The 27693-nt window shown below is 37.7% G+C and overlaps 1 protein-coding gene across 1 annotated transcript; it reads right to left on the bottom strand.

The window, feature by feature from the left end:
• Nucleotides 1–613: 613 nt before the first annotated feature.
• il34 (interleukin 34) lies at nt 614–27414 on the bottom strand. Its single transcript, XM_085464445.1, has 8 exons — nt 27203–27414; nt 23439–23684; nt 11972–12075; nt 11440–11517; nt 11242–11319; nt 9092–9199; nt 4779–4962; nt 614–3978 (listed from the first exon to the last, which is right to left on the bottom strand). The coding sequence occupies exons 2-8, from the start codon at nt 23473–23475 to the stop codon at nt 3920–3922; spliced, it is 648 nt and encodes a 215-aa protein (XP_085320571.1). The 5' UTR covers nt 23476–23684; nt 27203–27414; the 3' UTR covers nt 614–3919.
• Nucleotides 27415–27693: the final 279 nt, after the last annotated feature.

Raw genomic sequence — 27693 nt, 5'->3', positions numbered from 1 at the left:
TACATCCGAAAAAGCTTTTTTCTGTCATTCTCCCATATCGTAACTTCCTGTCGGAAGTTGTTGGATGGGCTACGGTGAATGCAGAGGGACAAACAACATGCGATCGCATAATGATTTCAAAACAAAACAAAAAAACGAACTTTAGACTGAGTAAGCTTTCACGATTTTATTCGTTAATCTGTTTTCAGGGTGGAAGAAAATAAGAATTTTGAATAGTTGAATTGAATTGAATTGAATTGAATGCTTTATTGGCCATATGCAGGTTGCCCCGCAGAGGAATAGGACCCCCCCCCCGACCACATGTCACATGGCAAGCTGCACACTACCTACTATTATATTCATTGCATAGTATAGTTTAAAAAATACTCCTCACAGCCAGATAAATTATATTTCTGATATGTTTATGCAATGCTGATTAAGTAACGCTGATTAGTTAATAATAAACTAATTTTAAAACATCAATCTGCACAGTAGCTCTACTAATAATCAATTAAACTTTTTTTTAAAAATCCCCAACTTGCATTTTATTATTCAAGATTCTTAAAAATAGTAAAATAATAGTGCACAATCATATTTGGACACTCTTTCCAAAAACACAGGACTGAATACAGGGTTAGTTGATAAAAAATAGCAATTTATTATTTATTTCTTTAATAAAAGTATTCTTATAGCAAAGTACAGTTTTTAAAAAAAGAAAATAAATATTCAATATCTCGAGTATAAAAAACAACAACAAATCTGTTCCTAAGATCTATTTTCTGACAATAAGCCATCCATGTGTTTGCCAGGCAGGAAATATTACTTACTTTTCACAAAAAGGGATTTTCGAATACATCTCGCTCTTGTGGTTACAAAAAACAGCCATACATTTACATGTGATTGAGAAAGTGTGATAGAAATACACCAATTTCTGCTGTTCCTTGTCTACATCATTCCAGAGCATCTTTTGCACATGAGAACCAACCCAAGTTTTGCCCCTTAAAAATCTGATGCTAAATATAATATATGAAAATCATCGTTCTCCCTCCAAAAGAGTGACAAGATCAGGCTTGCGAGGCTTACGTGTATATTTCATGTTTGGAGTGAATTCATGAACAAATTAGAAAGCATTTTTCCATACGAGAAACAAATACGGAAGTCTTATAAATGAAACAATTTTTCTAATGTGCAAAAAATGCAAATACATGTAATGCAGTTTTGGATAACTTACATTTATATTTCAATGTTATATTTCATTATTAAGTCATATATATATATATATATATGTGTATATATATATAATTTATTTTAGTTTAAGTTAAATTCTTTCATGTTTCATTTCAACAAACAGTATCCTTTAACATAACAATCTTAAAGGGAAGGATAATGACTGCTCCTAGCTGGTACGATAAACCAGTTCTTTTTTGCAATGTTTGCACAGGCATTTCAAGTGTGTTTTTGAAACTGTTAGCATTGCTAATGATAATAAATACATTCAGCCCTAACGCAAATAAGGGGATATGGGAATGTTGCACCATAAACTGACTGAACCAGTATGTTTCGATTTGAAAGCAATGAACGCTGTGCATGGAAAGTATAATGAGGAAAAACAACAGTCTAAGGAAAACAGTGGCACATGATGGGGTGAGCAGATTGTCTTCAGTAAGTAACTCCCTTTAACTTCTGCTCACCCTTGCCTTAAGTAGTTAAATGTGTTGAATGGCCGAGTTCAGAAATATGGCTATGGCAGCTGAAATTAATTGATGGTTGCGAGCTGAAAATATTAGCATAAGCTGCTTTGTTTTAATGGCTTGCTGTTTTGCTTACTTTTCTGTTCATTTTACCTCATCCAGCTGTTTTTTTCCCCCACCAAACTGCAGTTTGGCTGATAATAAGCGATAAGAAAAATTCCACAGAGATGTGCTCCAGTGTGGGGGAAAAAACTATGCAACCCATTACAGTTGTTGATGTTGCCTTGACACAGCAGCTGCTCAGTAAAGATGTTAAGCATTTACTGTATTGAAGTGTACATGATCACATCCAAGCCCCTGGTTAGTTAGCAATTTTGAGAATCAGAGTTAATTATTACCAAAGAAGAGGTTAGGGTGTGAACATTTCAGCATGTAAGAAGCTAGATTTCTGGCTATTAACACACCCCGAAGAAAGCTGAAACTGCACTACTTTTTACTTCACTACGTTTGTCGACTACTGTATTTGACAAATCTGTGTAGAGGGCCTTTTTTAAGTGAATCTTCACTGGCACTCCAAACAGAAACACTAGCTGCTGAGGTAACCACAGAACTATGGATGGGTCTGTTTTTTTATGTGCACTACGCCTATCATAAAAACATTTTTTCAGTCAGTATTTATATAGTTGCACATGTAGAATAGAATCTCTAAGTCCAAAACTCCACTGAAGAAGCACCATAACACTTTTTGTGAACTTTGAAATGCATCTTGAAGCTTGTTCCCGTGCGTAAAGGTTTAAACTCTAAGTGATATTGCATGAAAATCTTGTTGACTTGCCTACATTTTCCTTTTTTTCCACATATTTACAGTGCTTGTCAGCCAAAAGTCCAACTTCTGTAGTAAACTGTATGTTTCTCTTTGCCTTACCTTCTCATAACCTTGCCTCGATTTGAATCGTTTAAGGGGTAACTCTTAACTCTGACAGAAAGAAAATGGCAGAGGAACCTGATATTAAATCTCAGTATGGATGTGTTGAAAATGATTTGAATGCTGAGAACAATCCCACAAGATTTCTAATGTTCCAACTACACTGAGCTGAATTTTACATTTCGGTTTTGCAACTGTCTTTGTGTGCATTTCCAACATGTTCATAGTTAAAATTCTGTGAGGGGTAACTCAAGATAATGGACAACAGACAGAAGTGTCAATTATTATTATTATTATTATTATTATTATTATTATTATTATTATATATTTTTTTATAGAATATAACTTAACTATGGGGCAAACAACATCTGACTGTGATTTAACTTCATATTTAAAATGCTAACAATCATTTGAGCTTTGTTTAGCTAGTAAGTCCTCAAATTATTTAATAGTTGCCTCATGAAAAAAAATCATAAGAGATCTACAGCAAGTATAAAATGCATAGGTTGGATGGAGGGAGATGAATGCATTTTCCAATCTCATTCTTTGCATAATAAACATATAGGAAAAAAATACATAAAATGGAGCCAAAATGAGCACACATTTTTCAACAGCCTTGGCTAAGCAGTCTGGGCAGCTGTATAAAAATGTACAGTCAACAACTGTAGAATAAGACCAGTAGTTATCAGTTTGCATTTACGCTTGGAGTTCATATACACTGCTCCTGCTTTAGCACACTGATGTTCAAAAGAGGAGAATTCTAGCAAATGTACAAAGTCAGCTGAAGTTTCCCAATCTGTCCTCGGCCTCTGACGTGAACCACACAGACTCGCAGGAACGCATCACAACTTTTTGAGCAGTGGTTTGGCAAAGCTGCAGGTGAGCATTAACCCTTTGTTTAGAAAGAATCCACCTTAGATAAAATATTGACCACACATCAGTTCAGTCGCTATTTGTGAACATGAGCAAATCTGATCCAAAAACGCTATAATCTTAATCTGAGAGGATGCCAAGAGACAATGAGCTGGCATTTTTACTCAAAAATTCATTTGATGTCATTTAACAGAAAGCCTTTAGGTTCACAAAGGTTTGAGAGATATTATGTCTTTAATTTCCATCTGCTTTGACACACAGAGTTATGAGGACAAACTCTGGATAATCTTAGCTCTATATAGCAGATTTGGAAAAGACTTATTGATGTTCACAAATCAGGTCTGAACTCTCATTTCAGTGTGTATTGTCCTTTTACCCATCTCCCTATAGCTCAAGGGAAATAATACTAATCCCTAATCACTAGGGACAACTTGACTCCGCTTGCTTCTTCTCAGCTTTCGGGCTGCATGTCTTTCTTCCTGCCTTTCCGCCAATGAGAAACTTCACAGTCTGAAAAACAAATGAGAAGAGAAACTAATTTAGGCGTTTACACATTAGCTTTCCTCATCATGTTTTATTGCCACATAATCAGTATAACAATATAACTTCTCTTTCAGGCAAGTGAAAGATCATGCCAGAACAGATCCGAGACCTTTTTGAAACAAATCCCCTTTGGAGTTGTGTCATCCAGTGAAAAACTCTGCCTCTCGTGCTGTTTTGTCAGGTGGTTTTAACGTTGTTGCTGATGCGAGTCTTAAACAAAAGTTAAATGCAAACGGTGTTTTTCTGTGCATGTGTGTGCTCAATCATTTCACTTTATCAAAATCTTGAGACACAGTTCATCCAGATGGTTTGGCAAAGGCTGCAGGACAACTCAGAGCATCAAAAGTTTGGCTAGGTGTTCCAGGCAGGACACTTACATAACACAGCAGTGCTAGAACCCAAAAAATAATGTGTGTATACTGTCATGATTCCCAACCACAGCCTTCTTATAAGGCATCTAATTTGACACTTGCTTCCTTGCTGGAAAGTCTACGTTACTGAAAAATGTACTTCCACTCTATCATCCCTGAGTTTCATAAAATATTTAGTCCTGTCTGACAGGAAACATCTGCAGAATCTTAGCTAATCCAAAATCTGAAAAACAAATGCTGATGCCTCTTTAACATCAAGACTGACATTATGTAATGAGCTGTTTGGGGAGTTTATACCCGACATCATCTTAACGAAATGAACCCATTTAAAAGCTGACATGGGATGGTTCTTAAACAAATTACAGCCTACAGTGTCATTTCCTGTCTTATACTTACAGTCTTCCTGAACGTCTGCGTTGGAAAAGCATTCACTGAAGAGGCAGTACATGGTGCGGCACAAGTTGTCCAAGAGAGACTTTGGAGTAGCAAATCGCCAACTAGACTCTGGCATGTTTTCAGGCTTTTCTGTTAAACTATCCCAAATGTCCTGGATTTTCTCTGGAAGGTCCTCTTGGAAGACCTAAACACACAAAAAACACAAACACATAGTGAGTCAGTTAGCCTGAATCAAAAAATAGGGATCAATAAGGTGTTATTAGAATAAAATCTCTTCTATCTTAGAATGTGACACTGGCAGCTATAAGGTCTGTATACACTTATGTGACTTGATAAAATAGTACAAAAGCTTACTTGATAAACCAAAAAAAGTAAGATTGATCACCATAAATCGCATCTTTTCCACATTATCCCTGCATTTCCATTCAGAGAAAGCCAGCAGATGCTTTTAATTCATATTACAACCAGCTGTCCAGGTTGACCTTTAGTCTCCAAAAGTTTCATTTCACACACTTCATACCTGTACAGACCAGCCTTGCAGCCACCCAAGGGCTCAGGGTGATTAGAGTTTTGAGGCTCTGGTATCTAACCTATGCTTTGCTTTGAGCGCAAACCTAAAATTAACCAACTGTGTGGATTCCTTTAAAAGGAAACTCGGGACCTGTCCTTTTACACCGACTTGTGGAAAATAGATTCACTTGGTCTGCCAGTTATGTATTTATGGAGTATCCTGAATTTTAACTTTTTGTATTCTGTTTAACACCAACTTCACTTATTTAGCAGTTTTTCAATTTTAAAGCTTTTGGATTGGTAAATGTTAAAATTGGATCTTCAAATTTTACAATGCTTGGATATAACAGGAAGGTAATTAATGGAAAATATAAACTATTGGGTTAACTAGTAATTGTGAAAAAATTAAAGGGAAATATACCCACAGTAGTAAAAGTGACTTTCTGCCCTAACCCTAACCCTTACAGGAGAAAGTTCATTCAATCATTATAGTGGTCAGCTATAATGGCAAAGACATTATCCAGCAACGATCAGGACTAGACTTTCAAAGTCGGCTTGTTCAGTCATTTTCAGTCCAGACCCAAAGCTAGCACACTCTGACTGGCATAAAACAGCATTTTTGCACCGACAAGATGATTCCCAAAGATCTATTAACTGAAAGGCCTGGGATATGAAGTAGACTTGACAAGCGGTGGACAAAAGAAGAAGTGACATGCCTAAAGAGCTGTCTACAGCAGACAAACTGAAAGGACAGGTGGACAGACCAAACAGGTCAGAGAAGAGCAGACGAGATGCATCCTGACAACGTGCCATCAGCTCTATTTTATGTCATATAAAGGCGTAATTCAACCCCCAGTTTTATCGGGGTTTATCAGTTTATAACATATATGTGGCAGGTTACGTCACAAACATAGTTAACTTTCTTACTGCAGCATGATGAGGAATCCTAACATCTATCAGCATGTCTGTGAGATATTTTATGTTTTTTTAATGCCACCTTTCTCTCATTTTCAGGTAAATACAGTGGTGAGAAATAGCTTTTTTCAGCTGAGGCAGCTCTCTAAAGTAAAACCTTTTATTTCTTTTTGTGACTTGGAGAGAGTTTTACATGCATTTGTGACCACTCGCCTTGATTATTGTAATGGACTTTATATTGGTATTGATCAGGCTTCACTATCACATTTGCAAATGGTCCAGAATGCTGCTGCTCGCCTGTTGACAGGGACACACAAATGTGAGCCCCTGTTCTTGCCTCCTTACATTGGTTGTCTGTCCATTTTAGAATTCATTTTAAAATTGCATTGTTTGCTTTTACAGTTTTAAATGACCTGGCGCCTTCTTACCTGTCAGACCTTCTTCACCGATACACTCCACAAAGGTCTCTCAGATCAACTGACCAGTCACTCCTTGCTGTCCCCATGTCAAGACTGAAACACCGGGGGGACCAGGCTTTCGCTGTTGTGGCCCCCAAATTATGGAATAAACTGCCCCTCCATATTAGGCTGGCCCCAACACTTGAAATGTTTAAATCTTTTAAAATACACTTTTTTTCAAAGGCTTTTAGGAGTAGGACCAGAGTCAGCCTGTAGTCAGTTTTAGTCAGCTGTTGGTCACTCTTAATCTTTTTATTTTGTCAATTTTATTCATTGTAAATCTTATTGTCTATTTTACTCATGTATTTAATATGTATACAGATTTATTTTTATCTTCTTTTTATTTTGTATTTATCTTGTATTTATTTTATTGTTATTTATATTTATTTCTCTGTCTGCTTAATATATGGTTTTTAACTGCTATCTCTGTTTTATTATTGGAAAGCACTTTGGTCAACTTTGTTGTTTTTAAAGTGCTATATAAATAAAGTTGGATTGGATGGGATTCATTTGATTGGCTGATGTGTGTGACAGACCAAAAACTCATTAGCCCCCTAAGAAGACATGATATAGCTTTTGGAAACCTTATTTTTTTTTTGTTATAATAATTCTTTTGGCATACTGGTGTGGAAATTGTTATGACTGAACACATTATTTCACCTTAGTCGATACTTTTTACTACCTCCAATAGAAGTGAGGGGGGGAAAAGCCCAACTGTAACGTGGAGATTTTCTTCCTTTCTGACCTCCAGAGAGATGTTAAGATTTCTGATCATGCTTCAGAAAATGTTTGTAATAGAGTAACCTGTGATGTTTTAAGCTGGTTGGGAATTTGTGAAAAGAAAGACTTAATCCTGATAAAACTGGAGGTTAAATAACAGCTTAAGATCACATAAAACAGCGCTGATCGCATCTTATCGGCATGCAGGCTGATTTCACCACTTTGTCCGTACACCGAACATGAGAAGGAAAAAAATAAAACACAGAGAGGGTAATGTCAGACTTCAACTTGTTGGTCGAGTGAACCACCAGTGCACCTGACTCAAACAGGCTCTCCTCCACACAGTTCTCTACAACCTAACAGGTGGATTTTCCCATTTTACTGGAGCAGGCAAACAATGAAGAACCACTGACTGCTTTAAAGATAGAGAGTGAAAATATATCCTTGTTATTATTTTCTTCCTTATATTTTTTTAATATAAAACTCATTGTTACAACCAAGGAAGTGCAAAGTGACCCCTTTAGACTGTTGTTTAGGTTTAGTTTCCTTGGTTTCTGTCACTAGATAGCTAACATAACCACTTTAAGGAAGGGAAACAGCGATGAAAGGCTGAGGTATGCCAAATTGCACAAGGACTGGAATCAGCCCAAATCTTTTGGAGTAATGAATCCAAATGTGACATTATTGGTTCAAATCGTCACCAATGCATACAGAGGAGATCAGCAGAGAGGTACAACAGTGAGTGTCTACGGTCATCTGTAAAGTGCATTGGATGCTCTGCCATGGTTGGATTTCAGCCAGTGGTGATGGAGATCTTGTTAAAATTGGTTTTGAGATTTTGATCCAATTTTCATTTTGATTTTTTGACTTTTTGATGGAATATCATCTTGAAATCATCTGATTGGTAGAGGTTTGATTTTTCAGCATCAAAAAATAATCCCCAACACACTGCCAGAGCATACATGGACAGAAAAACACACTCTGAAACTCTTTTAGCCATGGATTGGTCTCTCAGGATTTAATGTTATTGAAGCCAGAAAACAGAACAACAGGCAGCCAAAATCCAAAGAAGGCTTTGAATGAATAAGCTTTAAATAAAGGTGGTCATACCAAACAATTCTTTGGAGCTCATTAGAATTATATAAACCCAGTTTTTGTCTTATATACTGTATTTTGATGTATATTTACTCATGTTTCAATACGTTGGTGCACCTATTTTCCATTTTCCTACCAAATATAATGAAATGTGGTTGGTTTGGGGGTTATGTAAGGTCCAAAAATATGATACTGGAAAATATGACAGGTCGCCTTTCTGTACCAAATGTTCCATTTTACTCAGTCAAGAGGACAAGAGAAAATGCTGGACAAAAAGAAGAACAGGATGTAATTATGTTCACAGACTTGGTCAGATTTCTTCACCTACTGTCTGCTGAAACTCGGAAATAGGAAGAATATCTGCTGCTCTGCTGCGGCTAATGGGGATGTTAACTAAACTAAACTTACAAGCAGGACAGCTATAGAAATTAATCTAAATTGTCAGATGTTTAGTAAGCTGTCTAAACTGAATAAACAGGTCTGGAATGTTTACTTTTGACTAAACACTACAACATAGAAAAGACCCAGGTTCTAAATATTAACAAATACAATCAAAGCAACATTAATACCTAACATCAACTGCAGCTCTGGTGCGCATGCTGTATAGAAACTTACCTCAGCAGGATGTGACTGCATAAAGACTGCCTGAGCATCCTTGAAGCGTCTTTCCAACTCGGCTGTGTAAGGACGTGAAGGATGTCTCGTTGGCAAAACCCAGAGGATCTAAAAATTCAACTTGACTTTAGTTTATACAGCATTAAAGGTGTTGATTTGTTCAGCAAGGAAATGTTAGTGCATAAAGTGTTTAATATAAAATAATTAAATGCTACACAGTGTTAAGGGAAAATGTAACCATTTATTATGAACTATTATTACTGGAACACTATCAGTGTTATTTATAAGAAATTCACAAAATGAACTGGCAGTCCAAAGACGTGCTATATTCATAGATTAGAATCTCCAAGGCTCTGGGCAAACCTTTAAACACACAGTAGTACTGAGGTAGCAAGGCTGGTGAGGTAGGACTAATCACTAGTACATACATTTACATATAAAATAAAATAAAATTGAAAGTGCTAACTAAAACAAAAACAGATCCACCAGTCAAAGCCACTACCACTCTAACAGTGCTTGTAGAAACTGGTCCCCCTCCAAACGTAAAAGCATCGAGGCACTCAACAGGAACAGGTGGTATTGAACTTTCAGTTTTATAGCACAATAGGCAAGAGGTGGACAGCGTTTTCCCGCAGGTTTAGTTCATGTTACTCAAGCACAAAATCTTTCCAAATTTTCCCAAACATTTCCTAATTGTATGAATGTCATGTGGGTAACAAAGCAGCCTGAAGGAGTATGTTAAGGGTGGTTGCAAGGGTGGTAACCTGAGCGGCATGTACAGGCATGCAGCAAGTGACTGAACCAAAAATTCTGGCTTAAATGACAGGGTGTGTTGGACTGATGTTGTGCAAGGAGTTTGTCATGTGAATGTGATAAGAAGTCAAGGTCTCAGATGGACTGTCTGAGCTAGCTTGCAAAGTTAAAGCTCATTTGTGCTTCCATGTGTCCCCATGGGTCGGCATGATGTAAACTTCATCATCTGCCCATCTAATCGAGGATCAGCCAAAAATCTGTCCCGGACCACATGTGCATACTGAACATGCCCCACAAAAACAAAATTGATGCTTGTTTGCATTGTACATCTAGTGGTTGCTGAATTTGCTTAATTAAAAAGTTCTACGGCCCAGTCTGTGTGTAGTAACTTGTTTTTCTGTGTTCAGCGTAAGCGGCAATTGATGTGCCAGTTCACTGAACAGCATGCTGAAAAAGAAGACTATGAGCTGTCTGTGGTCCTGAAATATGAATAAAATGGCGTGAAATTTACAGATTTTATTTATTTCGTTGACATTTCTTTGGCATGACATGAAGCCTTTTATACTTAGTGTGGAGATTTTTTACTGATATTTTCTGTTCACCACTAAGTGCTTGAAGTTGCCTCCTTTGGCTTGTCCTGACAGTATGTTTTAAACACCAAGCAAACATTCACATGTAAACTGGACTTTAAGCTGTGTCCACATCTCAAGCCACACTGCTGTGTAGCTAAACAGGATGGCACCAGGTTTTCCAGGCTCTGCATCCCCTTCACATGTCAGTCATGTGAACCTTTGCTCGCATTGGTAGTTTCTTTAACCGCTTTCCATCAAAGTTAGAATCAGCTCAACCTGGTACCCACCCATTTTCAGCAGCCAATTCTTATTTTGCCTGCCAAAGCCACAAATCAAAATTACATTGGAATTCTTTGGTCTCTAGTCACCACATGACTGCTATGATTTGGTGCTATGAGTTACCTTAGGGTAGAAAAATCTGTTTTCCTTTTGTGTTTATTTTTCCATCAGCCCGCCTGCTCAGCCATAAAGTTAACTTAGGATAGCTAAATTATCTTAAGGCCCCTCTCGCCCCTCCTCTGACATGTACAAGAACAAGTTACCGAAAAGATTATGGGTATGAATACGTTTTACAAAAGAAACAAGGGTATAAATAATTCCAAAGCAAAAGGTTTTATATCCCTGCAGCATTACTGTAAATTGAGACTAACTGGTGCGTCATGCATTTGTCTACATCCAATTAAATGTCTAATTAGCTTAATGGGCCGATGGCCCCAGCAGTCTCTCATCAGCTCTTCTTAGACAAACAAATGATATACGACACATCCACATTTCAGAGCAACCAGCAACACAAACAGGTTCCACTAGTAACAGCTCTGTTCTTACCTTTTTTAAAACACCTTGATACACTTGAAACCACAGCCTCTGGAGAACCAGGTCATTCAACCCCTCTGTTCTTAACTTCTGATGAAGGAAAAAGAGGAAAAAGACAAACTCATCACATCACCATTCACACTCAGACTTTATTAGCAAGACCTTCTCAAAATATTTATATAGAAAACAGAGGTTGTCTTATGACTTTACCATTCGGCTGATATTTGACAGTCTAAAGATTTCCCTATTATGAACCTTGATGGTGTACTCGATGGGGAAGTTGTGTTTCTGTAAAGGAAAGAAAAAGCAAAACAAAAATTACCACATAGATTTTGCAACCCAACTTACTTCTTTTATGTTTTGTAGAAATTTACTATTTGACCTGACACATGGAAAGAAATTTCGATTTTCGATGTTTTTGCCCACACAGGGAAGATATAAATGCTCTAATTATGATTACGTCCCCATGTGGGTCAGTCACTCGATAAATAATCTGTTTACCTATGTTTTGTTTAAAAAACCTTGCTAATTTACGTTGCAGCATTTTTGTCATGCACATACAAGTTCTGAGCCCACATGTATTAAGATGCCAGTGATATCAAGTTTCATTATGGGAACTGTAAGAACACGTTTTTGGAGCTTGTCCCAAATTAGGAAGAAGTCGGAATAATTCCATTTTCCTCTAAACCCTGCACCACTGACCCCACACCACATGCCTGCAGTCATGTCATCAGTGTCTCACCATGTACCGTCGTCTGTGGCTGAGGCTGTCGTTGATCGTCCTCAGTGGTGTGCACATACTGGAGTGCGTTGGGGCCATCAGAACGGGAGCTATCAAAAACAGGCCTATGGAAACAAGAGTCACACAGCACGAGATTAACTGTACAGTTAATTTCTTTACAACGCCCTTTCACAGGGCTCTGCTGAAATTCTTCAGATGCAGTTTGCATGTGCAACATTTTTGTGCATGTGCGTATGTTTCCCTGCTCCCAGTGTGACTCTTTTACATGATCAGTTAACATTTAAATTTTAACGGAGGAAGTTAAATACCTTAGAGAGCACATCAAGAAGATGAGTAACACACTGAGATGCTGTATACATGTAGCTATTTTCAGAATTATTAGAAACTCACTCTGTGTCAAGCATGTGTTTTCATACATGTGATGCTTCCTTCTGTCAACATATGTGTCGCCTGCTGGTCTCAAGTTAAAACAAAGAACTTACTTCATAAGCTCATGTGGTTTTGGACTGGAAACCACAATGCTATCACCACTGTGATATCTTAGACAACACCAAAATGTTACCTTTCCAGGACCTAAACTAGTACTCAGATGTTTGTTTTTAAAAAAGTTAACACTGATGCACATGCACCATTAAACCAATCTGCAAAACGGAAATAGCGTCAAGGCCAGCCACCCTTTTCATTTAAGCCCATTTCTTTTCATATCATGCAAAAGAATGGATTAAAATAAATAACTGACGTCAGCATTAACGAGGTCTACATTTTTTCCTACCTTTTATCACCCAGATTTATTATATTGTTTATATACTGATGGGATGAGTCTAGTTATTTCATTCTTTGTTTTCTGACTTGGGAAAATAACATAAACAAAACGCCATATGTTCTGATTGTCTATGATTAGAGTTTTGGTTATGGTTGGAGTTAGGGATCCTCATCAATGACAACTGTGTGTGCTGTGTATGCCTGACAAAGGGTCTGAGCAGATGGGAATTAGCTGGTAGCAAAACTTCGTATAAGGTATCCTTTCATTTGTGAGATTATTGTTTTTGTCCATGTCCTGACAACAACAACAACAACAACAACAACAATAATAATAATAATAATAATAATAAAAACTACCTAATACTGTGTAGCGTATAGTAATTACCATCTTACTACAATGACCATGGCATATGTATTTCTGTAGCTTAACTGCTCCTAGTTTAATTAAAAATAAACTACATAGGGTACCAGGAATATCAACATCTACACATATTTTTTAAATTACTTTTATGAAACTCAGGTACTTATATGTTATATGTCTTATGTGTAGTGGATGATGTCAAAAAGCATGACAAAAATTACGTCTACATTACATATATGTGTACGCTGCTGTCTGTAAATTAATTGTGCTAAACATTTTTAGTGCAGTGGCTCTTTGGGGGTCACTGCAATGTGTTGTCATGGATATCTCTAAACACGTGTTAATCACACAGTGATGCTAATAGTGCTCGTAACTTATTACTTTGTCTTATGTAATGAATATGCTGTTTGCAAAGAAGAAGAACAATAAATATATGTTTTATTATTCATAAAGAAATAACATACATGTTTGTCTTTTTTTTTTTACATGAATTAAAATCAACTTTGGCCTTAATTCTTTTAAACTAGTAGGACTTCTAAGACATTAGATGTTTGGATGTCATAATACCAACATGACAGCTGTAAAAGACGGTAAGCTCCGATTAGTTGTGGAGCAAAGTGTACCCTGTCATGTCTCTTGGTTGAGTAATACTTTATGACTCTAAAATCACATGATCTGATACACTGATGAATATATGCAGCATACCTTACTGTCATAAGAGTCTACAGTCACTTCATATATTCGAAGCCTTTAATGAACGCAGCTGCTTTTATACATCCATCTTCATTTATAGCCTCAGCATGAACGGTTGGGTCAGCTGTTTAGAAAGCCACTTTCATGAGAAAAGTCAAACAACTTAACTCTCAGCACAGGGTCACATTTTAGCCACAACTTAAGAAAGTTCACAGGGCAGCCAACAGCAAGGAACAGACAAGATGATTAGTCTTAATAACATGGTGAGCGTGGCCCCACTGCAAAGAGGCAGCCTGTTTTAAGTCTGTACAGTATGTTCTTGGTCACAGGGTAAAGACAATTACAATTTAGCATACCTCTTGTTAAATCTGTACAAAAGGACAGTGTTGGTTTAACAAGTTACAAAGTAACAGGTTACTGTAATAGGATGAATACAGACATATAATGGAGGATTTAAGTGAGACATTACAGTCAAGGTACTTGCTTTGTGGGGATGATGCATTGTTGTTTTAAACATGTAACCCTTCAATGATTTTCTATAGCTTAGGGGATAGTCCAGTCCTAAAAGGTTTCACAGAAAGGCAAATGTGCAACTTTACTGTAAAACTATTTGAAAAAACAGCACTTGAAGGAACTCCTTAAATCTTGGTTTTACTAGACTTAAACTTATTCTAGTGAGTAAGGTTATTCTTTCCATGTGATCTTCCAGCTTGTTCTCTTGTACAGCTTCAGGACAAATCTTTTTTTTATTTTTTATCCATCTGATAGCTGTTAAAAAAGCCCCCCGGGTAAATGAAAACTTACACCTTCTGGTGACAATAAAGGAAAGGTCCCAAGGTCTCTGAGGAAATGATTGATCTAGTTTGTCTTAGCACGTTTTGTGTGAACCTCTACTCGGGTTATTCTGCAAGGGGAAAAAAAGGTGACTTTCTCTACCGTCAGAGATTAAAATGAAGTTCTCAAAATCTGACATCTTCTATGAAAAGAACCATATGGATACTTGACTCCACTGTATGTGTTTGAACATGTGCCAGTTCCAGAATCTTCTCTCAGTCTCAAATTCTTTCAAGGTACAAAGCTCAGGAAAAGAAATGAGGCATGTAAAAGCCACATACTACAGAATTCCTTTGGCTTAAATAATCACACCTGCATCCTTTGAGCTCTATTCAGACAGTTGTTGAGTACGTCATCATTGTCCTTGTGCTTTCCTTTTAAATTATTTAGAAGAGGGTGTACATGGTTCATAAAATGTGCTCCTGTATCTGAACCTACATGTCAACACATGTTGGTGCTATTCACGAGGGAATGCTTGCGACTCTGCCTGTGTGTGTGAAACTCATTGGATTAATTTCTACTGTTTCATTTTTGGCTAGTGTAGTATCCAGCTGATTTTAAGATTAAGTTTCACTCTGTTGGTTCTGAATGCAAAATGAATACACAGCAAAACAGGTTTGCCTTACAGTAGCAGACAAAGTAGAAACCCAGCAGGTTGTGTAATGTGAGTGGTCCCCTAAATGAATTCCATTCACTGCAAACACTATTAAAGCATTACCAGACTAATGCCTGAAGTACCTTTTGCTGTTTAGAGACACTTTATTGCTTTGCTCCCTGGACCACAATATTCTCCACATGTGTCATCCGTCACAGAACATCAGGTTTGTATGCAAAACTAATGCTTATGCTTATGTACTTATGGTCTAAAAAAGAAGTTATAAAGTTAAGTTTTAAATGTGGGCTATTATCATTTTTTAAGACAACTTAAAGTCGATCCCTTCTTGTTTGTTCTGTTACAGTAAATTACTGTAAATTTAACAAAGTTTATGCTCCACTTCTACCAATTATCAGTTTCTACTCGAATGTATAAGTACATTCGAGTCAAACACAGACCATTTTTATGGAACTGTTCAGAGTCTCTTAATGATAGTGTAATAAATGATATCTGACTGCAAGCATAGGTGACAGCAGGCAGTGGATTCAATGTAAAAGCCTTAACAAGACTTATGATAATAGCTATTTACAATAAGGCCATTTTTAATTCTTTAAATACTAATTTAGTTTCAAAGCCACACCAACTGGGAAAAAACAGCACAAACTATGATTTTAATGCGCAAGAATACATAAATGAGTGCTGCATTTCTAGGTGATGAAATTCAAACCCACCATTGTTAGCCCACCTTTAAATTACCAATAAATTAGACTGAACCCCAGTGCCTCAAAACAGCCCCTTAAGGCAGTTCTACGCTCTATTTGGGGCCTTTTAATTTGATTTTGCTGAAATCAGAATTTACCAATAAGTTTGCAGTTACCAGCTTGAGAGATGACATTATCCTAGCCCACTGAAATCCATGCACTAAAATGAAGTGTAGCAATGGAAAAATCCAAACTGAGACAGGTTATCAGACTAAAACTGTCATCACTTACGCCATTGCTTTTCACGTTGACGCCATTCTAAGTTGGGCCAATTAGTGAAGTCACCACTTTAGAACACAATGGACACAAGTCTCCCAGTTCATCGACAAAATTAAGCCTTACATGGGTTCAGCTGCCCCTAAAATGAGTAAGCTACAGTGTAGATAAGATAAGAACTGAAACTGGGATACTGTGGCTGCCAGTGTTAGTTCCAATAGGAAAGCTCATATCACCTGATTTCCCTGATTTTGGAAAAGTACCACGATTTTGGAAAAGCACCAAGAAGGTCTATGTCTATACACAGTGTGTTCCCAAATGTCATTTCTCAATCATTAATTCTACTCCCACTTATCCTATTCAGTTGCTGCACAGCTGGACCCCATCAAAGAAATTCTGAAGGAAGAGGAAATAAGCTGGACCATGCCCCTAGACATCACAGCGATAAAACACAAAGACAAACATTCACACTGATGTTCAAAGGCAGGTTAGAGTTTGTGAGTTTGCATGTCTTCGAATTGCAGGAAGAAACATCTGTGAACACACAATGAGAGGTTTGAAAAGCAAAAGGCCTGAGCTGAACCCAGGAACTTCCTACTTTAAGCGATACAGTAGTTTATTATAAGAACTTTAATGAGTCAGCATTTAAGATAAAGAACTAGTTATAGACAAACAACAAATCTCTTTAGTTAAAGGAGTTGGTAGATTACAAATTGCTTAATCAAATGTAATGAACAAAGCAAAATCAATTATTACCAAGACTGCTAAAGTGAAGTACTGAAAACAAATGTGCTCCAGATTAATATTTAAATATAAAAAGTGTAAGTCTGTATTGTCGGATGACGTATAAATACTTTTCTTTTTTCATCTGTGATGTTTTTGCTTTCATTTTCTAATGGAAGTTGTTTGAGCCATTACAGGTTGAAGCTTCAGCTTCACCTTTTTTGGACTATATAATTATAGACTGACAATATTGTTGGTTTTGTTGGTTATTGTTATCTATTCATTTCCGAGAAAGGTGCTCTCTGTTTATGTGTGGGTCACACCTAGGGGTGGGTTTTTATAATCGATTCATCGATTAAAATCGATTCTGGCTTGGATAACGTAAAATCGATTCATTAAAATCCTGAATCGATTTTTTAATATAAATTTATTTTGTCCGAAATGCCAGAATCTCTGGTGACATCTCACAAAATTTCAAGAACCACCAAACAGTAAATGAGAGCAGGTACAGGGATTCTGCACATAGACTTAAACACACAGCGCGACCCGCGGATCAGAATCAGTTAGATGTCGCCTTTCTCACAGTCGGGGCTGAAAGCCGACAGCTCGCTGATCCGGGTCCGCGCTTTGTGTTCACGCCCTTTATGCGCTGATTCTAAAGCTGTTAGTTTGATCTCTCTCCAAACAATATTGACCGAATCAGCAGCAAAAGAAGATCCAAACGCTTCACATAAACATCGTCATGAATTCACTCTTTTACTGTTTTGCTTCCATTGCGATGCGCAGCTCTCTCTCTCTCCCTCTCTCCCTCTCCCTCTCTCTTTCTCTCTCTCTCTCTGGAACAGTTTCGCTTTCTTCATTATTCGCTTGCTTGTTACACAAGTCTACTGTTGCTTACAGCGCTGTCGGCCGCTGTTTTTTCCCCTTTTACATTCTTCCGAAAAGAAAACCTCATTTCTGCTGTTCAATACTGAACAAATTGAAACTTTTTAAAATTATTCAAAATGCTTAGCCATGTCTCTAATAAAACCGCTGTAACGTCAGAGGTAATGTTGATTAATTAATGGTTTTCTTTCGTTTTTGATGTACTGCAGAATATTTTTATAAAATCCCAGGCCAGGAAAATCACCTACATGTTTTTCTGTGTTTTATCTTCAGCTACTTTGACACAAAGGCATCTGCTGTGATGCTCACACCTTGGATAAAGTCTTGAGAGTGTCAGCTTCCTTTTTATAGATACAAAAATATGTAAATGTCCTGATCTGAATTATATCTCTGACTGTCAAAATTTCCCAGATTTAAATCGAATCGAATCGAATTAAATCGAATCGTGGATCGAATCGATTCGGGACCTTGTGAATCGGAATTGAATCGATTCTAGAAATCAGTGACGATACCCAGCCCTAGTCACACCTACAGGGTCTTTGAGTTAAAGAGCAAGCAACAGTTGTCTTTGTGATATTGCGTGTATCCTTCTACCCCATTACTAAGGCATGTATGTGTTTTTTCCTACTTCCTCATTCCTCATGGCCCCCAGCTTTCACTGTTCCTGACACTCAATCATCAACAGCTCTGCAAGAAGCCTGCGTACCTGACAGATCAAGCTCCGCAGCATTTCTACCCTCACTACTTGACTTTTTGGCACTCCATTTGTGTACTTGTGCATGTAAAAGTCAAACGAAGAATGTAAAGTCTATAGTCCATATTTAATCAGAAAAACAACCCATCTTCTCTTCCGTCAACTTTCCTGGGCATCTTGGTATTTCCCCGTCTCGTAAGCCTCAATCAGACCTCCAATCTCCACACAGAGACACAGTTCTGACCCAGCTTAACAGGAATGACTTCTTGTCAGTGTTTAAAGGTGTCCTGTCCAAGTCTGCGGATATGTATAATCCCAACTTTACTCAGTCTCTTACTCTATTCTTCTATGTGACAATTGTGGCTTAGTTTGATCTGTTTTAATAACAAAATGTTCACCAAAGTTTTATATTCATTTAAGTGTTACTATGATGTACTCATGAGGTTTTTTTTTATTAATGAAATGTTTTAAAATTCTCATATCTTCATATCATGTGAAAAAAATATCTGCATTGCCTAACCTACCGAAGTGTAACTTTGCAATCCTTCAAAAAAGAGTTTTAATAAATCTCAGGGACTTTGCCTCTAAGTGGAAAAATAAACAATGCTTTGCTAAGCTATGCCATGCTATGCTAAGTTAAGCTAAGCTATGGTATGCTATGCTTGTTTTTAAACTCTTATCCTCCCATGCATTCTGCTTGGATGAGCCAAAACACAAATTTAAAACACATTATATCTATGACTGGACGTTTACATACATAAACCAAAAAGTCCCGCCTCCTCTGACAGAGTGCCTTGTATATTACCAAGTATAAAGCATTCCTGAGCATGAGAACTGTTAGGCTACAATCACCTTCAAGCTTCCCACAGTCATGGCCAAGGAACCCTTGAGTATTTTCTTTAGGTCTTTCCAAGTTTAAAATGTGAATGCTCCTTAATAAGGGTATGCAATTAGATTGCACACTACAAGGTTAACAGCTAACCCTAACAGTCAGAGTCTGGTCCATTCAATCAAAACTGGCTTTTTTCCACGTTGTCAAGATAGTGGAGACATGTTTTTATAAAACAATAATTTTTTTTCAGAGTTCTTTTAATGAACCAGCTCTCTGCACCAAAATCCCCACATTCAAGGGCTCGGTGACCCCAGGTTTCTTCCAAAACCCTATAAATATGCATTTTAATTATTGAAAGGAATCTTTTCCTTTTAGCCGTTGCCAAACATTTGATGATGTTTATGCTTTAATAATGAAGTGCTGACAGTTTCCCATTTCTCTCTATTGCAACTCCTCCATTTAACTGCTTTTACGAAGCTTCAAGTGTTACTACTTAAATTTTGAACTAACATTTTTTAACAGCAGCTAAACAAGTAGGTTTAAAAAGTACATTCAGCATCCAGCCAGACATCAATGTCTTTTCATTTTGACCAAGTACAAAATCATAGCAAACCTGAAACTTAGTGACAGCTATTTGAATAATTTATTCAGTTTTTCTAAATAAAATTACATTACAATAAGGTACCTGAAGTATTTTACTGTGATCAGGAAATATGTAAAGGTTCCCTGCACACAACACCGTGTTCTGATATTACTACAGGGACATACAAAGCCAATAGGCAACAGATGTCCGACTGCTTTGGTGATAAATTGTAGTAAATCCATCACCTGAGATTGAGTAAGAATTTGTCTGCATTTTTTTTCTAGTTGCTGTAATGCGTCTAAAACCCATTTATTATAAGGATTACATATCTATTACAAGGTTGGCAAGATAGATGAAAGCTGAACATATATCACTTGTGGTTGTAAAATGCCTGCAGGTGGTGTACATGGGCCCCGGGGCGCAAGGAAACTGAAAAGAATGATATTCTAAAAGAAGAGCTTGACATGCATTTAGCTAGTCAGTGTATTCCTTAAATATGCTGATGCAGCATAATCGAAAACTGGATGAATTCACCCATCTTTTTTCTTTGCTGTTGTTTTTTTGAGTGTGTGTGCCAGGAAGGATATTCTGTTATGTATTTGTATCTAGATATGGACACATAAATACATATTTATATTTAATGATTTATGACTGCTCTTCTTTTTAAACGCTGATAAAAACTAGTAATCCTACTTGCATGGTACTTTAAATTTGAAAATTCCTCCGTATATGTTTCCATTTTTCTGCATTAATTTTCATGCAATTGAAACATATCTACTGGGTCTTTTATAAAATTTTGACTTTGGGCATATTTTAATGTTTTCTGCACACCTTCTCAAAGTATGCAGTTTACTTTTGTTGATTACCAAATGACCAAAGTGGTAACAATTGTGGTTCTGACACGTATATTCTCAGGCAATGCTCTATTTTCCAGAGAAGCAATGCTTTTTTGGTTTGCAGCAAACCCACATGTTCACTTTACAAAAGATTTCAAGGACAATCTGCAAAGTAAATCTTAGAAAAGTTTCACGATTCTCACACTTCCTCTGTAAGTTCTTGACAAGTATACATACATATGAGTGTCTACATGTCAGGTCAGGTGTCAGGTTAGCCTGGGGTCATTTGCCACGTCAGTTAATCTCCTCGGCTGTCTCAGGAGTATTCATTCTCAGACAAACAAAAACAAATTGAATATCTGACTATTTACAGGTCTTATTAACCTGATACAATACAGCCAATCTTTTCAAAATCAGGACAACCAATAGGTTATTTTCATAAGCATTTCTGGTAGAAAAAGAGTATTGATGAGTTAATGACTACAGGCATGTGGCCCACCCATGATGCAACCAGGATTGGGCTTTGATTACAAGGAATGCAGTGGGTATTTGACACTAGCATTAATCACAGATAGACAGGTTTGACATAAGGGCTGAGACCCTGAAGACCTTCTGTTACTGTTCACAAAAAGAAACTGACAAATAGTATTTAAAATTGATGTTGCAGTTTTTTAACCCATAACATGGGAAAAAACAGACAGGCATTCATGAAAAGGTAAGTAGGTTTTAATAGCATTATAACCTTATGCAAGACACACAATAATCAACAATGGCTATTTGCAACTTTATTTAGGTTTACACTAGGGCTGCCACAAACGATTAGTTTGATAGTCGACTAGTCACCGATTATTTTTGCGATTAGTCGACTAATCAGATCATGCATCCACTGGACGTACAGCGTACAGCTTATTGCACCAGCAGCATCTGCTCTGATATAACTATCATTAGCTTAAAGCTTTAAGTGTTTAAGGTCTGTGCTAACTAAAAATAAAGACAAGATGATAGTTTATTAAATTTTAATTAAATTTGCAGATTGTTTCGGTGAAGTTTAATAAACTCCTTGCTATCTAAAATATAACGGGACACCGGAGTAAATTCTCAAGCATTTCACACTTCTGATAATCAGCTGTCTGCTTGATGTTTATTCAGCTGTGTAAAAACTATAACTTTAATCTCAGCCAAACCGATTTACTCAGGAACAAATAAAATACTAAAAAACGCCAAACAATAACATTAAGTTATCTAAGTGACTTATATTACATGTTTAACCTGAGTAGCGAAAGACGGCGGTGGGTTTGAAAACGATTTGCTGGGACTCCGCTGTTCTCACGGGCTCTAGTGAGCCTTGCCCCCGGCTAGCTATCGAGCTTTTGAAAATATGTGGTGTCTTGATAAACTGAGCAGATATTTGAGGTTTACACAGCTACATTCTCGCCTGAAAATATGTTAAACGTTTATTTTGTGACCCAGAAATAATAATAAGAGTAATATTAAAACTACCTAGCTGCCACCATTGTTGGAAACTGAGCTGGGCTGCTCTATGAATTCTGGGACACAGCTTCTTCTTCTTCTTCGGGGTTTAACGGCAGCTGGCATCCTTGTACATGCAGTGCTGCCATCTTCTGTTTCAGTCCGTTATTACACTCTTAAATCCTACTACTTACTGCGTCTTTTGTGATCTTACAAAGCTTCAAACGACGCGTCGACTATTAAATCAGTCGTCAACGATTTTGATAGTCGACGTAATCGTGACTAGTCGACTAATCGTGGCAGCCCTAGTTTACACTGCATGCATCAGCTCACCTTTACAGCTAGCAAATGATGCTTTACATGTATACCGAGTGTATTTTACAGTCAATCAAAAATATTTGCATCAGGAAATAGAAAAAAATTCTAATACAAATTCCTCAGGCATCCCAATCTAAACATTATCTCATGCATCATGACGTCTGGGCACGAAAGTCTGGAAATGTGCCACGAAAGCATATCAGACTGTTTGGCCACTGGGCAGAGAGCAACCTTACAATCCCCCGGCCAAATCCTGTGACATCATGTCATAAATGCAAATCTATGAGGACATCGGCGATTAAATGCAAACTTGTATTTCAAATGTAGAACTGGTCACTGCCTTGCTAGTGTGCCACTACTTCCTGCACTCACCGAACGATATGTTACAGAAACACACTGTTCTAAGTTTCGTGGTTCTTTTGCAAGACATGCCAACAAACAAACCTTAATCAAGTTCCCACACGTCAGACAACGCACGCACACAACATCGTGCTTTAACACAGTATGAAGGCCTATAATGAAGAAAGGCATCCTTCCTTCTACCTGTAGGTGTCTGCAGGGATTCACTCTGCTAGGAAAAATGCCCAATTCTTCATCTTAGTAATTCTGAGAAACCTACTCTTACTAATATTATTAGACCAAAAGAAGTCATCATCCCACAAAAATCTGACCAATCGTCGTCTATGAAAATAACTGAGTCAGACCTAGAGGGAGTGAAAGAAAACACACAAAAGTAGCAAAGTACAAAAACAATGAGGCCATGGTCATTTTCCCTTCTAGTTTCACTGTGTCTCATACCGTCATCGCATATCTGCACAGAAAGCCCCTCTAGCCGTCTGCAAACTTTGAACAGGAACAACACACAAAAACAAGATTCACACACACACTTGCACATGCCTCTTACCTCCCAACAGGCAGACTGCAGTGGACAGCTGAACCATACTCTTTGGTTTAAGTCCTCTCCTCACTCCACAGGGCTTTGAACTCAACACAGTGAGTATGTAAAAATACACAGACTGGACGGGCCACACACACACTGCAGTAACACTGTGGTCTGAAACTCTTGTGCCTTCAGTGGGACGCACTCCCAGCTTTAGGTCCTCATTGTACTGTTGATCATCCAGATCCTTTAAATGGCTGCTGAAACAATCTGAAACAGGAAACAAAAAGCAGTCGAGCATTAGACATTAAGATTTAAAACCAAAATTACTAAATGTTTTCACATGTTTATCTGTAGTCATAAAAAGGTTTGAACGAACGGCTTTGGTTCCTACATGTAGCTTCAGTTATCTTTATGTTTCATTCATAATGTTACTCTTTTATTCCACAATGTCACATTTTATTTCCTGATTTCCCTTTTTACTTCACACACACCTCGTATAACCAGAAAGCAAGTTCAACAGCTGCTTCTTGGCTTAGCTTGGTGACACCTGACATCTAGTGCAACAAGAAAATTAGCTGCTGCTCTAAACAAACAGTACACATACACATGACCTAATATCTTATATTTACTTAGCCTAGCAAAGGCTGCACATAATATCCAACTAGCTAAACAAGTTTATGATAAAGAGACAGTGCAAACAGCAGTAGCAACAATTGGTTTTAAGGAGCGACGAGGTGAAAATGTTAAAAAGAAATCTCTATAATCAGCCAATTAATCACACTGTAACACTGCACACAAGAGCTCTGAACCTACAAGAAAACTGACACTGAGTAGATCTGTTTTCCCACAAGACAATGATCCCAGACAAGCCAATCAAAGCAGTTCAGTCAGAGGTCCCAACCTCAGTCCAGTATCTTACTTCCAAGAAGAATCATAAAAAACAAGTGTCTCTGCAGGGAAAGCTTTTTTAGAGCAATGACAGGTTGAACTTTAAAAATAACCAAGAGTGCCCAAAACATTTGCTTTGTTCAAAGCTATATATTAAATACTGGGGTGTGTTCCAGGGCAAATGAAAGATCTGACCAACATAACTGGGAAGTTGTTTCATAGCATCTCATGGCCATCCATTCAAAAGATATTGAGATATTTTAGTCTAGACCAAAGTCCTGGACCTCACCAAGTGACTTTTACTGCCAGTTGTAAAGCTTTCCTAGCATGGCTATTTAGCCAAATGCTTGCACTGGGTTTAGGAGCTTTAAAAGAATCCAACATAATGAAGTCAGAAAGTAGTGTTTTTGTGCTGCGTCACCCCCGATCATCTCACAATGTGAAAGTTAAGCTTCTTGTAGAGATTCCAAAACTCCTGTGCGGCAAGGATGACTAACCCACACGACCAGCTGCTCTGTGTTTGTGGTACTTAGTCAAGTTGTTGAAAATGGAACCAAATGTAATGTCTGGGTAGATATTGCTTAACATGGTGATTCTCAAATGTTTGTCAAAGTTGTGTATATATATATATAAAGTTATGACTGTGTTTTTACATTTCTATTTGAGTCCTTTGCATAAACTAATTTACAAACACACAGGCAAAATCTATGAGTTCAAAAAAAGAAATTAATTAATTAAACTGTCAAAGCAAAGCCTGCTCATGTGCTCAACGGGCCTCAGCCAAAATGTATCAAGTGGCAGGAAAACCTGGCTAACACCATCAATTTGCCATCAGGCAAGCAGAAATGGCCCTTAAACATCATACATCCATTTTGAGAGAGATTTCCAGAGAACACAGTGTCTCAACAAGAGCTCTAAACCCGTTTGTTCTGATAAAATGATGGAGGGAAATTATATGATAAGTGGAGTTTGTTTCAAAGCAGATAAAAGCTCACACTATACCAGATACTCTCTTGCAAAAACCAAATTACAGCCATCATTCTAGGTCCAAATGCTCATTATAAGGCTTTCTGTGACAATAATGAAGATTTTTTTTCAATTTTCTTCAAACAGACGAGTGTGCTGCATAATTTTTGTTTGCCCTTTGGTGTGCTTTAAAGTAATAATTTTCAGAAACATTCAGTTTCTTATACAACCTAACACAATGTCAACCAAACTCAAGCTAAAGTTTACACAGACTCACACATTTACAAAAAATACACTTTCGATTTCTTACAGTACTTTGTACACACATCTGCTTCATACTGCACTTGGACAGAGGTGAACTTCATTTCAGACCACTCACAAAGCGGCACCAGCACCTATGCTGTTATTAAAACCTCAGAAATACTCAGAAAATGAGCACAAACTGCAAACAGCCATCATCAATGAAGACCAATCTTCTCATTAGCTGTTCCAATGAAAGACAAGGTTTTTCAAGAACTCCTGCTGCAATAGCAAATGTGCATGTCTGATATATTATATTAAATTCAGTATATAAATAACAGGGCTGGTGCCAGATGCCAGTTTGACACACCGGTTGAGCAAGTGCCGTTTTTGCCTTACAGCTCCAATGTAGTGACTCAGATTTAAGTCCCACCTGCCTCCCATTGCTGCTTTGCTTTCGTTGACAGGAAAAAAATATATATCAGAAAATTAGAAACATTTCAGGCCAAGTTTGGTAAGCCTCTATCCAATATCTTTTTCTGTGGCTAAACACACAGCTTCTAATTTGTAAAATCACTAACATTTTCTCAGTATACTTTAGCGTGTCTATTTGACACCAGAGAAAGGCATTAAAACGGGTACTTATGCGGGACTTATACATAGTTTGAGTGTCTTTTTCTAATCCTCTCTCACCTTCCTCCTCATCCTTATCTTTCGCAGCCTGATGATAAAACTTTTGTTATATCCATTGCAGCATTCCTCAGTCTCACATCACACCTCAGTGACTTCACTGTTGGTAAAATATGTCACCAGCATTTAGAGGATTGTGACATTGAGCCCATCCGTTGCTTCAAATATCAACAAATGACTTCAACCAACCGCTGGAAAAATAGTCAGTGCGTGGCACAAAAGATAAGTCACCTTTTACTCACACACCTCTCCTGTTTGTTGCAGTGTTGAAATGTATCTGACGCAGATGTTTGTGCAGTTTAGCTGCAGGTTACTTGTGCTTTGAGGGCCCAAGCTCCCCTCTGAGATCGATAAGGCTCCTCTATCCTTCACAATCTAGGCTGTGGCAACTGCTGCAAGGTTTTGAGATGTCGCCACTGATTGTATAACTCAGGCTTGCAAAACTGTCAATACGCCCATACTGTCACACTTGCATGTAAGATTTTCTTTAAAAAAAAAAAAAGAAGACTAAGAACAGAAGAGAAAGAAAAAAAAAGCAGCTCTTAGCATTAAATACCCTCCGCACCTAACGAAACCGAAAGTAATGCCGGACCGCTCAAGGCACAGCTGCACACACGAGCACATGCAGGAACACCCACAGAGAGAGAGAGACAGGGAGAGACAGTAAAACAATCACACCTTTATGTCCAAAAATGAAATCTCAAGAGATTAAAATCTGCCTCCAAGACCACGCAAATGGCACTTTTCTCTCTGTGAGTGCGCTCGTTGGCATGACCATTAATAGCCCTTAAAACCCTACAACAGCCACACACCTAAGTATTTAACTCTAAATGCAAATCAAAACCAATTTTACATTTTAATCTTAAAATAAAGTTTCAGTCCTCAGAGATGAAAATCTGCCAGAAAGTCAGCGTTTTCACTTTTCACAAATGACCTCACTCCCAGACTATCAATTTGGTCCTCACCACGTAGGCTACAATATTACGCAGGTACACACATACCTCCAAAGTCCCTTTGCCTCGCACTCCCAGGGTGAGAAATCCTTTTCAAATGCGACGGTTGTAGTGAGCCTTTGTTAAATGCGAAGAAAAGCTGAACGATAGAAATCCGGTCTTAATCTTGTCAGTGAAGGAAGTCCACTACTGGATTTGTCCATCCACGGAGTCCTGGTGCGCTGTCTCAGTGTGCCGCCAAGTGCGCCACAGGCTGCCGTTCCTTCGGTCAATTCCAGTCACCACATAAATAGCTGCCAAACCTTCAAAATAAAAGCACGCCATCCGGCATAGACCCTCCCCTTGAAACGAAAAAGAGTCTATACGGACATTTTAATCATTTCAGTGGCTATAAAACTGACAACTGAGCGAAAAAAATACTGAGCAAAATATGACTCATATTTGTTTATGACAAGACTGAAGGTTTGCCACCTCATCCAAGAAACACAGACTATTCTCCTTATTGAAACTGATATAGCATCACTGTATTAGAAGGTTTA

Source organism: Copadichromis virginalis, linkage group LG7, assembly GCF_057382275.1.
Source record: "Copadichromis virginalis isolate Kocher_CV1m ecotype Utaka linkage group LG7, C_Virginalis_male_GT1.1, whole genome shotgun sequence".
NCBI classification, from domain to species: domain Eukaryota; kingdom Metazoa; phylum Chordata; class Actinopteri; order Cichliformes; family Cichlidae; genus Copadichromis; species Copadichromis virginalis.
This window is presented reverse-complemented; position numbering and strand designations above follow the sequence as displayed.

What these genes read in the sequence shown, in the direction of transcription:
- il34 (XM_085464445.1), bottom strand. Translation starts at nt 23,475, where the DNA reads ATGGTTCAGCTGTCCACTGCAGTCTGCCTGTTGGGAG. An exon ending in TGCAGTCACATCCTGCTGAG is followed by an intron (nt 4,963 to 9,091) that starts GTAAGTTTCTAT and finishes TTGTGTGTTTAG; the next exon opens with GTCTTCCAAGAGGACCTTCC. An exon ending in CGCAGACGTTCAGGAAGACT is followed by an intron (nt 3,979 to 4,778) that starts GTAAGTATAAGA and finishes TTTGTTTTTCAG; the next exon opens with ACTGTGAAGTTTCTCATTGG.